Source organism: Pyrgilauda ruficollis, unplaced genomic scaffold, assembly GCF_017590135.1.
Source record: "Pyrgilauda ruficollis isolate IOZ18807 unplaced genomic scaffold, ASM1759013v1 scaffold5, whole genome shotgun sequence".
Taxonomy (NCBI): Eukaryota; Metazoa; Chordata; class Aves; order Passeriformes; family Passeridae; genus Pyrgilauda; species Pyrgilauda ruficollis.
The window spans coordinates 1,462,518-1,475,344 of record NW_024526599.1 but is presented as its reverse complement, the minus strand read 5'-3'; the positions used below and the strand labels follow the sequence as shown (position 1 = coordinate 1,475,344).

General features: G+C 42.8%; 1 protein-coding gene across 2 annotated transcripts in view; it reads left to right on the top strand.

The window, feature by feature from the left end:
- ELOVL6 (ELOVL fatty acid elongase 6) overlaps nucleotides 1-9,923 on the top strand; it is a 78,980-nt gene extending 69,057 nt beyond the window's left edge. For both annotated transcript variants that reach the window (XM_041480074.1, XM_041480075.1), the window contains 2 exons: nucleotides 1,559-1,710; nucleotides 3,664-9,923. In XM_041480074.1, coding sequence (XP_041336008.1) covers nucleotides 1,559-1,710; nucleotides 3,664-4,088 — 577 coding nt within the window. In that variant the 3' untranslated portion in view covers nucleotides 4,089-9,923. The remainder of the gene's footprint in view (nucleotides 1-1,558; nucleotides 1,711-3,663) is intronic.
- The last annotated feature ends 2,904 nt before the right edge of the window (nucleotides 9,924-12,827 follow it).

Sequence of the window (12,827 nt, the reverse complement as noted above, 5' to 3'; positions counted from 1 at the left end):
CACCTGAGAACCACAGCAGGGTGGTTTTTTTACTTGCACATAGCACAAGAGGACTCATCTGGCATCAGAGCCAATGAGCAAACACCACTGTGCAAATAGCAGATAATAATAGTAGCTTTGTAAGTGCTCACAGTCATGGTGCAGTGAAACCTCAGGCATCAGAAGGTAATGGTGCAGGAGCCAGGATGTGGCACTCCTCCGTGGGTATGACCTGGCTCTAGAGCCCCATCTGTGATGCCACTGAGAGCCCAAAGAGCAGCAGGCACTGTGGCACTCCACTGGGCTGCAGATTCCATGCAATGGACAGGGGAGAGCAGGCTGCATTGTTCCTTAGCAGCAGGCAGATTTGAGTGAGTGTATCAATGGTGCAGATTCGGAAATCTGAATACTCCGTGCATATTATATATAAGTTAGGTAGCAGTTTTTATGTGCAGTAGGCTTGCTAGAACCATCTAGTCTGACCAAGAAGCATAAAAACTGCCATCAAACTCAGCTTTTGAGGCTGCCTTGATGATTGTAAAACAGTAGTCACAAAAGACAGTGAGGCAGAGTGGGAACCAGTTTAGTCAAGGTCACAAAGAAGTTAGAGGGGAAATAAGATGGAGCTGAGAGGGATGAGGATGTATGATAAAGTAAGATATACTCAACCCCAAAATAGGTTGTGTCTGTCTTTGCTCAATTTCTTTTTGAAAGCTATTTCCTTCACCCAGTATTCATCACAGCTTATGTGGGGCCACCAAGCTACAGTAGTAAACAATGGGCAGGCATGTTCCTGCCATAAAACAATGAGACGAAACTCCTTCTGCAGAGCTCCTTGCGGGTGAGACAGAAGCCTTTGTTCCTGAGATGAGCTGGATGTCAACCTATCCCCTCTGTAATTGCAGTAATTAATACTGTTACTAATCTCTTGAAGTTTCTCATTTACAGAACACTGTTATCTTGCATCTCACTTTGATGAGGTGAAGGTGAATCTGCTGTTTACAGCTTGATTTAACTACCTGTTTCCTCTGTTAGCAATGACCTGTTCAGGGATGAAGTCAAGCATGTGCACCAAAACACTGTCTCTCATCAAAATCTGTGTGCCTAGGTATGGCTGTGCTCAGAGCTCCTGTGGATGTAACAAATACAGGGAGAAATGAGAGGAAACTCTGAGGAAACCAGAGTGAATTGGTCCTGATTATATTGCTAATACAGCATTTTATGAACCCATTTCTTGTTGTTTCCCAGCCATCAACATCAAAACTCTGCATGTTGTTTTGAGCTGAAATAGAATGTTTCCTTGTTCCTGAAAGCTGAAGGATCATTCCTGTGGTAATGAAATAAAAAACACTGATGTTAGCATTCCAGACTTTCACAGGGGATGTGGCTGCAGTCCAGTTTGCAGGTCTGAGTTCAGAGTAACTTCCTAGAAGCCAGCAGAGTTTCTTCAACTTTAAAGCTGTCTCAAACTTACTATTTCAGCCCAGTTATGGCCTTTTCCTCATAATGATTTGAAGTGATGGGATGTAGATTTCAAATGTGCACTGACCTTTCCTAATTTTCTCTTTTTGTTTTAAAGTATATTCGGTGCTGTTCGAACTGGTGCTTATATGCTGTACATTTTGATGACCAAAGGCCTGAAACAGTCAGTGTGTGACCAGAGTTTTTACATTGGACCTGTCAGCAAATTCTGGGCATATGCATTTGTGCTAAGCAAAGCACCCGAACTAGGTGAGTACCCTCTCTCTTTCTCTCATATGCATTTTTGTATTTTTAGAGAAGAAGTGTCCATGCAGGCAGCACAAGAAGGGTCTCATCACGGTCAAAATCCCATTTAAGTCTCAGAAAAACTGAGTAAGCATAACCAAGCCCAAACTACATGTTTTAGCCCAGGAATAAACTGCAGTGATTATACACAGCAGGGCAGTCAAGAAGTAAAAGCTGTCTGGTCCATACCCCTTCCTCAACTACTTGCAGGCAAATAGGAGTGGCATAATCAGCAGTCACACACCCCGTGGCTACAGAAGTGGAGGGTGGGCTATAGCAGCTGTGTCAGCAAGAAGCTTTGAGTCAGGCTCTGCCTCCATTCTGCAGCTTTCATTCTTTAATACACATTTAAGTGTACAGTTATGAGCAGTAAGGTGCTTCCTCCCTAGACTATGAAAGCTGTGGCTGCCTGCTTCCTCCAAGTAGAAACCAATTTCCCATAATATCCCTAGCTTTTCCAGTCTTGATTTTTGTGAACTTATATCTCTCCAGCAGTTTCTTGATAAGGGTACTTAGGATATCCATGTGAAAGCCAACTTGAAAGTCAGGCTCCATATGTTCTCATCCATGGCTTATTAGTGTAAGAAAGGATTGTTTTAATGGACAGGAGCAGCCCTCCAGCTTTCACTTCAGAGGATGCCCTTATTAAACCCCAAAGGACTGCAGCTCTCACTGTGTTCAGGTATACAGCAAAAATGAGACTTTACCTTTCAGCAGGTAATTTAATTCAGCAAATTAGAGAGCAGCAATTCATCAGCATTAAAACTAGAATGAGACAGACACCAGTTGCATTGCTGTGTCAGAATCCCTGGGTTTCCTGCTGTTTAATTTGCTGCAAACCCACAGAAATTTAGTTGTTAAAAATAGGGAACATCAGCTAGAACTGCACAGCACCAGTAAATTGAACATATGATTACTTATTAAAATATGAGTCAACATCTTGCAGTTAATGAAGTGAACAGCAGCATTATGGTTTATTATAGACCTTGTGAAGACAGTGCAGTTTTGCTTCCATCCATGACTAATATTCAGGACTTAGATTTCCTGGGATACTTACACATCAAACTAAGTCCCCAGGTTCAAATCTCAGGGATCCTTTTGGAAACACTGTGTCTATAACAGTGCAAAACAAGTAACATACATGTATATCCATAAATCTAATTGAGATGCTTATTGCAATCATGACAGCAGATGGAAGAAAAAAAGCAAGAAAGAGGAATAATACTTACTTTTCTACAGTAGTAAGATTGATTTGCAGAAAAGGGGTGTGTGTTTCAACAAAACCCAAATTCTTTCTGGAAGCATTTCTTTCAGTATGGTAGGTTGAATATGCAACAGCTTTTTTGTGTATTACCTCAAAAGGCAAATTACCTCTACAGATTTTAACTAGGTTCAGTTTGCACATAGACGTTTCAGTCAGAGGACACTGTGCTGCTTCCTCTATGTTTTCTGCTCTCTGTCAAGCTGTATTTGTCTTCCAGTCACACTATATAATGGGCAGTCCCACAGTAAGAGATGCTACACGTACATCCACCTACCTCACCCCAGACTTTTGTGAATAATGTTTGCAGCAAAGGGCTACCAAGTAAACCTATGGAGTTTTCAGACGGGGTTATCCATACAGGAAAATGTAGATGCATTGGTTTGCTAAAGATTGCATACAGATTAGGAGCCAAACTGGCTCTCAGACAGGCTCTCAGATCTAGAGCTGAGGTGGATTTCATGCTCTAAAGCAGTGTATACTCCAGCAACAGCAAAGGCAAGAGAGCACTGTGTTAATTATGGAATTGTTTGATATATTTCTCATTTCCTCCCCTCTTCTTTCTTTTTTTTTTTTTTTTTTTTTTTTTTTTTTTTTTTTTTTTTTTTTTTTTTTGTTGTTGTTGTTGTTGTTGTTGTGTTTTGTTTTCATTACAGGTGATACAATATTCATTATTCTTAGGAAGCAGAAGCTCATCTTCTTACACTGGTACCATCACATTACTGTGTTACTTTACTCTTGGTACTCCTACAAGGACATGGTGGCTGGCGGTGGCTGGTTCATGACCATGAACTACGGAGTACACGCCGTCATGTACTCGTACTATGCCTTGCGGGCTGCTGGCTTCAGGGTCTCGCGCAAGTTTGCCATGTTCATCACCCTGTCGCAGATCACTCAGATGTTGATCGGTTGCGTGATCAATTACCTGGTCTTCTCCTGGATGCAGCATGGCCAGTGCCATTCCCACGTGCAGAACATCATCTGGTCCTCTCTCATGTACCTCAGCTACTTTGTGCTCTTCTGCCATTTTTTCTTTGAGGCCTATATCGGCAAAACCAGAAAAGAAAGGAAGGTTGACTAGTGGTAGAAACGAGAAGCCATAGCTCAGGGTCATCAAGAAAAACAAAATTATAAGAAAAAAAAAAAGGCACAAGGAAACACATATATGTATGGTGCAGCTAAAACTTGGCAGCTTAGGGAAAGTTAGCATGGTTTAACCCAGTAAGTTTATGATCCTATCATGGTGAGGACTCACTGAATTCTACTCTATCTCAAAGGACTGCTGATGAAAGACAACTTCCTTCTTGTACCTCTCTGCTCTAGAAAAGAAGGAGAAAAGAAGAGAAAAATCAAGAAAAAGAAAGAAAAAAAGAGAAGAAAAGAGAAATGGAATAATGTTAAAGGGGGAGAAAAAAGTACATTAAATAAGCAGTGTGTTTCCCCAAGGTGGAGGAGAGACCTATATTTAAAAAAAAGAAGAAAGTTTTCTAAATCCTTTCTAATAATTTCTCTGAAAAAAGCAGAGGTGACAAAAAAATCTGTCTATAATAACAACAAGATTGCAGAATTAAAATCTTTTCCATAGAAGGTTAATACCTTCAGCCAAAATGAAGCCCAAAAAGATGTTTCCTGCATGGAAACTGGCTGAACTCCACACTGTGGTTATGTATGGAAAAGAGAAGAGATTGATTTCTCTGCTATGTACTCTGCCAGGAGAGCAGATCTGGGATACAGAGTGACCTCCCTCAGAAGGTGGAAAGGAGCAGTATTTTTACAAGAGTTTAATGTGAAAAGATGCACTGTTGCAATACATATCTCAGAGAGTGCATTTCCAAGTGCATTTTTCAGTTAAAGGCAAGGAATTTCTGCAGCAGGATAAGTCATAGAGGGTTAAATCAATCAATATTTGCTAAATTACCAGGGGCTAATAGCGGAGGGATGTTCAGAAAGGAGAGGGAGACAACTCCCCTTGTAAGATTTTTAGGAATTATCCATTACTCTTAATTTAGCCCGCAGCAACACCGAATTAAATGGGGGAAATCGGGAGAAATCGCAGTTAGCGAGAAGAGAGTGATTTATCTGCCCACTGTTTTCAGAACAGAGCCCTGTGGTACAATCTGGATTCAGTGTTTTTGCAGACACAAGGATGCCTGCCTGAGTTGGGAGAGGTGGCAGGGCTGTGCGACATTGGGTATCACTGTGCTTCTGCATCTGCCTCCTGGGCAGTGCAAAGATGTTCAAAGTGCCCTCCTCTGGTCACGTGGAGATACTACTACAAAACATACCTGGAATAGGTTTTTCTTGAGATTTGTGTAGAAAAAAATTAGTCTAAATGAAGTAATTTTGCTGCAACAGCTTGACTCTAAAGTCCAGAGAGAGTAATCTTTCATTAAATAAATATATCTCTGCAGAATCTGTACTGTAACATCAGACTGACCACTTAAGAAGACACTCTTTCTTCTCTGAAGTCAGCTACAGATATAAAGAGAAATGTATTTCACTCTGAACCTTAGAGAGTTAGTTGAAAACAGCCATATTCTTTCAAAGACAAGTAGATTGCATTATCTGTGATATTCCAGTCCTTACAAAGCCAAATAAAATGTGTAAAAGTTCCTAGTATTTCAAAGACGCAAGTATGTAAACTTGATGTTAAATGTGTTAATGTAGTATTCTAAATTGTAACAGCTAGGTAGTTTAACTAAACAATTAGAAGAACTAGATCAACAAAATAGGGACTGCTGTTCTGCATAGAATATACACACACCTATAACTACACCCATATACACATTCTGTGAATTGTCAACAAGAAAAAACAGCCCAGTGGCAGAGAATCACATTTCCTGGCTAATGCAAAAGATTGTCATTATCTTTCTTGCTTTAATTTGAGATTGTACAGTACAAAGGGGTTTTTTTAATTATGATTTTTAGCTTTAATTGTGCTGTCATTCATGAAACAGAGCTGCTTTAGTATCCTGTTAAGAGATGACAAGGGCTTTCGGTGTCTCATTATATACAGAAGAAAAACAAATAAAGTTACATTCCATATTATGTGAATGGTCTTACAAATCAAAGGCCTTTTCAGGCTCAAATCGTAATTATAACAAGCAGAAAATGAGTTTACATTTGTGTTATTTAAGTTATTGATGTGCTGACATTATTTTATGGTACAAAACATCGCAAAATGTGATATGCAGTAATGAAGCTATGATATTCATTAATAGGACTACTGTATACGTGGAAATATTAGACAAAAACAATTAAATGTGTAAACCATTTTGTTATACAGCTTGGGAGTAGATAATTATAATGCTGAATAAGCCTTTTTCCTCATGTTTAATTTTGCCCTGGCTGAAAAGCAGGTTAAGAAGACCCGTAAAGAGTGGAAAAGGCAAAATTAAAGTTAACTGCAATTAGCTGATAAAGTGTTAGTAGAAGCCCACCATCGTGCCATTTAGAGCCTGAGTCCCGTGTGTCTTAAGTCTGTCAGACAGAACAAGAGAGGCTGGAAGTAGTCCAGTGTCTGGAGCTGAAGCTGGAGCAGACCTCTTGGACTCTCTGAAGTCAGTGGAGGCTTTGCTGTGCTTTGAACAGAGCCAGTGTGCCTGACTGCCTTTATCTGAGCAGAGGGGAAGGAGCCCTGCATTGTCTCCTGCAAATTTGAGGCTTATGGCTCATGACTCAAAACCTTTATTGATGGCAAGTCACATCACAGCATGGCAAGAACTTGCTGCCCAACTTTAACACAGGCATGAAACAGGGTAGGTAGCAAACAACAATCTACCCTGTTTCATACTCTGTTTTCCTTAATTGCATAGGATTAAGCCCCCACATTCCTACGTCCTGGATGGCAATGCTGGCAATGCCAACACTGATTTCAGCAGAGCAAGAAATTCACCTGCTCTCCCAAAATTCACCCCATCTCCCAAAGCCCTCATGGGTACCTCTGCAGCATTCCCAGCATCCACTCCTCACCATGCCCACTGCCCTCCCACACAAGGCTGGCTGTGGGGGAGGCACCTTCCCTGCTGCAGCTTCCCTGCTGCCTGGGAAGCGGCTCCAGTGCAGTCAGCAGCCCGAGTGACCTCCTCAGCAGGCAGTGCAGATGCACCCCTGGTGTGCAGGGGAAGCTGAGCACCAAGTGCAGGGGGCATCCTGGCAGGTGACTGGGCTGCAGACAAGCACGCTTGTAAGGATGTGACAGCAGGATCAGACATGTAAGGCACAGCGACAAATTAGGGAACATTTGTTGTCACACTGGGAACTGGCTGTGACACTGCCATTTGCTTCAAGAAATTCTAACGTCACACACTTTTATACCGGTCTATGGCCCTGCTGTACCATCGGGCTTTTCCCCTGAGGTTTTCCACTGGAGTCAAATGGCCTAACTGGCATTAAAGAATTTGACAAAAAGACAAAATACAGGTGACACTGTTCTTCTTTTCTTCCCCTGAAACATACATGCATCATATTTCAACATCACCTTTAATCCACTTGCATATTCTTAAACACTGAGCCTGTCAACTCTTATGTAGTGACACCTCAACAGTACTCCTGCTGCTCCAGCCTTTGAGCCACAAGATACAAACAGAGCTAATTGGATCCTACTTATTTCCCCTGGCTTGAGTCTTGGAGTCATATTTTCAGATTTTTCTGTCCAGTACCAGAACTATTTTTTCCCTAATTATTTTAAAGAAATCTGTAATTCTATTGCATCCACACGTGCCATGGGGAACTCAAACTTTAGATAAATTTATAGGACCTGTGACAGCCGTGAGAGATGCTAGAAATGCTGTTATGGGATCCACTGGTAAAGTCAGGAAAGTTCCACTGGTGATGAGGTCACTCTACCAGGGTCAAAGTCTGTGTTTTATGTTTTGATGTACTGAAATGTACTGAAATAAAGTCAGAATGGTTGGTATGGATTTATGCTTAGGCAGCTGCCAGCAGAATTTGGCTCTTCCTTAGAACTACTTCTGTGTACTGAACGCTTTAAGGAAAATATTTTAAACTAGTTTATGAAAGAACAAAAGCTTGGATAATTCTGCAGCCTCCTTAAACTGTGGCTGTGATGAGAAGGAAACCCCTGGTTCTTACAGACCTTCTGTAACTCAAGAGTCACAAATGATATGTGCTGGGCTCACTGATCACACCGAACTAGGAGCAGCTGGCTCCAAAAGAGACCTCTCACCAGCATCTCACAGTAAAATGATTCAAGTTTTTTGCAGGATAAGGGCAGAAGTGTGCAAAAGGAATCACTCAAAAGACTCAGACAAGGTAGCAGGAATGAAATAGGCAGGTAGCAGGAATGAAATACTGCGCACAAGTTGCAGGAGACACACAGAGGGAGATCTATTCCGTATCCCAGGACAAAGTATTTCCCGGGTGAACACACACTCCTTTCCAGGATGAGGAGAGGCAACGTGGAAGGAGGGTGGGCTGCACAGTGCCAGGTGCTCGGGATGGGGTGGCTGGTGGAATAAAGCTTCCATGTAGGGGTCCCTCCTGGAGAAGTTAATTAGGCAGTCACTCCCTGAGTGCAAACGTGGGTCTGTGGTTTGTTTGGAGGAACATCCGTGGTTTGATAACTTGTTCGAGTCCTGGGTGTACCTTTATTTTTTTCATCTGCAAGTAAAAACTTGGGACATTTCAGTTGAAAACAATGGTACCTCAGGGTTCAGGCAACATTCAGGTGGTTTCAGGCAACAAAGAGCATAAGACACCAATTATTGTGCCTGGGAAACAGCAGCCTTTGTAAGCAGTGCCAGATATAATGCAGTGGCACTGCAGTAACACCTGCAGTAGCGTAGCCAATTGTGTACTTCAGAGCCAGAAGGAGAAGTATAGCATCTTTGTATAGAAACCATAAACATAGATGTAAATTAACGAAGATGGCTTTGATCAAGGAAGAAATCAAAACCAGTTTCAGACCGTACTGCATAAATTCAGGACTTGTTCCAATGCCTGCTTCAAGTGAGATTGTTGGTGAGATGTCCAATGCCTTCAGGTAGCTTTGCTTCAGCCCAGTGGAGCCCAGTTGCAGAGGGTGATGTAAGACCTAAATCCCCTTTTTGCTTAGTGCTGACATGAACCATCTGGGGCATTACTCAGCTCTGACGTGGCTCTTCAGTCATATTTTCCAGCCTGGCATCAATGAGCCCTCTAGAAGGGAAGAATTGTAACTCAGAATTGTCGGTGGGTTTCCACTGTTTTATTTCAATACATTTTCCATTCCATTTATTTTATTAAAAGCAAGTTGAAGGACAAGTCCCTGATCCTGCTATCATGAATGCTCCATTGCAGCCACTGCATCATACACAGGCTTTTGCTTACAGGGGTAAAGGCAGGACCAGGGTCTTGTTACTGACTAAATTTCTAGCAGAGCAAACACCACAGGGTAGGATTTGATTTCTTAAATTGAATCGACTGTACCAACACAAATAAGATTGGATCTGCACATTAACTTGACAGCTAAGGGTAACCAGGGCCCTCCCCAGGACATCATAATGTAAAATGCTGCATGAAGAGGGGTTAGAGTGTATTTCCCAATGCGTATAAAATAATACTTCCCTGAAACAGTGACCTTCCTGAGAAATCTCCCTTCTGTCCAGTCCTGGACAGCTTCAAACAGGCCTGTCTGCTGAAAAAATGCAGCTCTGATTGACTTATCTGCTTTCTCAAAAGGGCCACTACATGCTTTAGGCTTTTTGGAGCCTTAAAGCTCAAGCTAGATTTATATTCAGAAAAAGAAAAACAACCTTAATATGTGTACAATAACTAGAAGAGAATAGTATGATAAATATCTTTATTTTACCATTTTCAAATGGCTATTTCATTACATAAAAGGAAGTTTTTATTTTTATTTTTTGGGGGTATATTGATATTCCAAATAAATTTTAACTTTTGGTTCAAAATAAAATCTGTCTCTGTGTCTTATTAATCTGTGACATCCATTTTTTCTCTCTACTGGCACCAAATTCATCTATTGAAAAAGAGAAGTGGTTCTCCAGATATGAGACTACAGCATGATTGCTGTGTCACTTCCCAGCAGATCCCTACCAAGTTCATATTTTTGTGCACCACACAGAAGTATCACTTGGTTTTTTTTTTCTTTTTGTGTACATCACATGCATCTGTGTGATGAGAGTGCATATCATACAGGTGCTTAAATGTCCTGACTGTACATGCTTACATTTTGGAAATCCTAATCTTTGCATCTGTGGTAAGAAACGGGATCCCTGTCCACCATGGTACCATCTGTGCAGGGAGACCACGGGAGCAGAGCGGCACTTGCCAGTGAGCCCTGCCAGCACTGTGCTGTCACTGATGGCACTGACTGCTCTGCAGCTCTGGCTGCTCTCACCAGCCATTTTCTGAGTAATCCTGTGTCTGATGTTCCCTGAACATCCCAGTTACCCATCCTTCTGCCGGCTTGTGCAGACAAGCACTCCTGCTGAGTGATGGACGCTGCCAGCCCTGCTCTGCACAGCAGCAGCAGTTCATGGCTGGTTTTGCTCCTACTCTTTTGGAGTTAAGCTAAAGCAGGCAATGCAGGAAAAGCTTTGTTGTCCTATATACCCAAATCAATGAAGTGACTTGGCATCTATTGCCAAGGACTAACCAAAACCTGAGGCAAGATCCAAAGGGAAAAAAGTTTGGGCTGCATCATCACCCTGCTGAACCCTCACCACTCCCTGCTGGCTTCCAGCCCCACAGCACCTTTCTGAGTAAAGACAGCAGAGGCTGGAGGCAGGTGGAGTGGGAAGCCCACAGCGGGGACACATGGGGATGTGAGAGACCCTGGTGACCTTCCTGAGGACTGGCTTGGGAATCAGCCCAAGGAGAAGTCTGAAAATGAAACAGCAAGAAGAGGGAATTGCACATATGGACTGGGAAGTGCTGCCTACCATCTTCAGTGTTATCGCAGGGGGAGTGAAAGAGCAAATCATGTAGCAAAGCAGAAGGAGGTTTACAAGGTAGGTGCAGCTCAATAACTGGTTCAATAACCAAGCAGAAAAAAAAACAGGATTTGGGCAGTGTAGGATTGCTTCAGGCCTATGGCAGAAACACCATTTTCTTTCCTCCAGCTCTGTGCTTCTGACAGGTACCTGTGACAGTGTCTGTGCCCCCAAGCACAAAAGTCAGCTCTTCTTTCTAGTTTCTTCTGTCAAGATGCTGTGTTTTACAGTGAGCTTGTGCTTGGAAGTCCCCAGCAGAATTAGTCATCCTGACATCCCACTGAACGTGGCCTGCTGCTTACCCAGAAAGATGATATCAGGATGAAAGAAATTGTGTCATGCTTGTCCTTCAGCACTGAGTGGACATGCAGGCATGCATCACCACATGGCTCTAGCAGTGCTCTGTTTATTGCCATCCCAGCAAGAAGAAACATTTTCCTAAGCTGAGCACGTGCAGGAGCCCAGCCACAGTGGAGGGGAGCCGTGGAGCTGTAGCTGATGCTCTCCTGCCAGTTTGTGCAGGGAATAGGGTCCAGCCCCACCTTGATCCATGCTCTGTCCCTTGTGCACAGCGACTGCCTTGAAGACAAGGCTGAAGCACTTCACAAAGTTCACATTAAGGCCATGCAAGCAAACACAGATTCTACAGTGATGCTGGACATGGCCAAGAAGCTTCTTGAGTTTGCCACATTGCTTAATGTCAAGATGCTGAATAAACATTCTTCATCCATTCTCCTTCAAGTAGCTTGGTGACCTCTGTGCTCCCTCAGAGTGATGTGCCCACAAAATCCCTGCCAGAAACCCCCACATAAACACCTTCAGCTGGGACTGCTCTGCCACCTTCCAGCCCTTTGGAGGCCTGAGAATTTGTCAGGCAGCAAACCCTCGCTGCTGCTCTGTCAGAAGCTCACCAGAGAAGGCTTAAAAGGGGTTATTTATACTGATTTTCACAGCGATGGAGCAGGCTCTGTTGCCTAAATTACTGATCTGGCAGAGACAGATGAAGCCAGATGAATTCTGCTGTGGCACAGTGCGGGCACAGTGCTCTCATCTATGCTGCTCTTCACTTTTCCTCTCTGCTTTACACAGCCCCAGGTCCTGCTGCTTCAACGATTTTGACTGTCTGTGTGTTCAGCCCAGGCTGAAATCATTGCTTTGCCTAACAGAGGAGGATTTTCTGTCCACCTGCTCCAGTCCCCATCCCACTGTTGCCAGCTGCAGTTTGCAATCCAGTGCTCAAATCCTTTCTGCTGCTGTGGCCACTGTATTTCTTCATATTCTTCATGCACCACCAGAGCATCTCAGGTGCTGCCCCCCCACAGCTGCCCCCCACAGCTGGCACCTCCACAGGGCGGGTGATGAAGAAAATCTAACCACAGAAATGGCAGGAGGTGAAGTTACAATAAAGGAAACAGAAAATACTGGTTTTTGAACATTAGAATAATTTACTTTTGCTGAAAGGACCTTAAAGGTCACATGTAAAGGATTTTTTTTTATCAGTATTTTTTCCTTAAAATTTTCACTAGAAATGCCAGAGATCTGAGGTTTGTCCAATGCAATGCTGGCACTTGGATACAAACGGTGCCACAAGAACTGCTAAGAGCATTTAAACCATTTTTCCTAAGTATTTGTTAGACAGACATAAAAAAAAAAAAAAAAAAACCCAAGAAAAAACCAGTTAACAAAGACTTTGCTGTTCACCTCTTCTGCTTTCTCACTACAGCTTTTCTTTCAACATGGCTTTATCCATGTAAGATAAACTAACCCACAGAGGCTGATGAGCATTAAGGGTATCTGTCTGTAGGACAGGTGAGATCATGGCCCCTTGGGGGTGCACTGTCTGTTTGGGAATGTTTTTCTGCTGT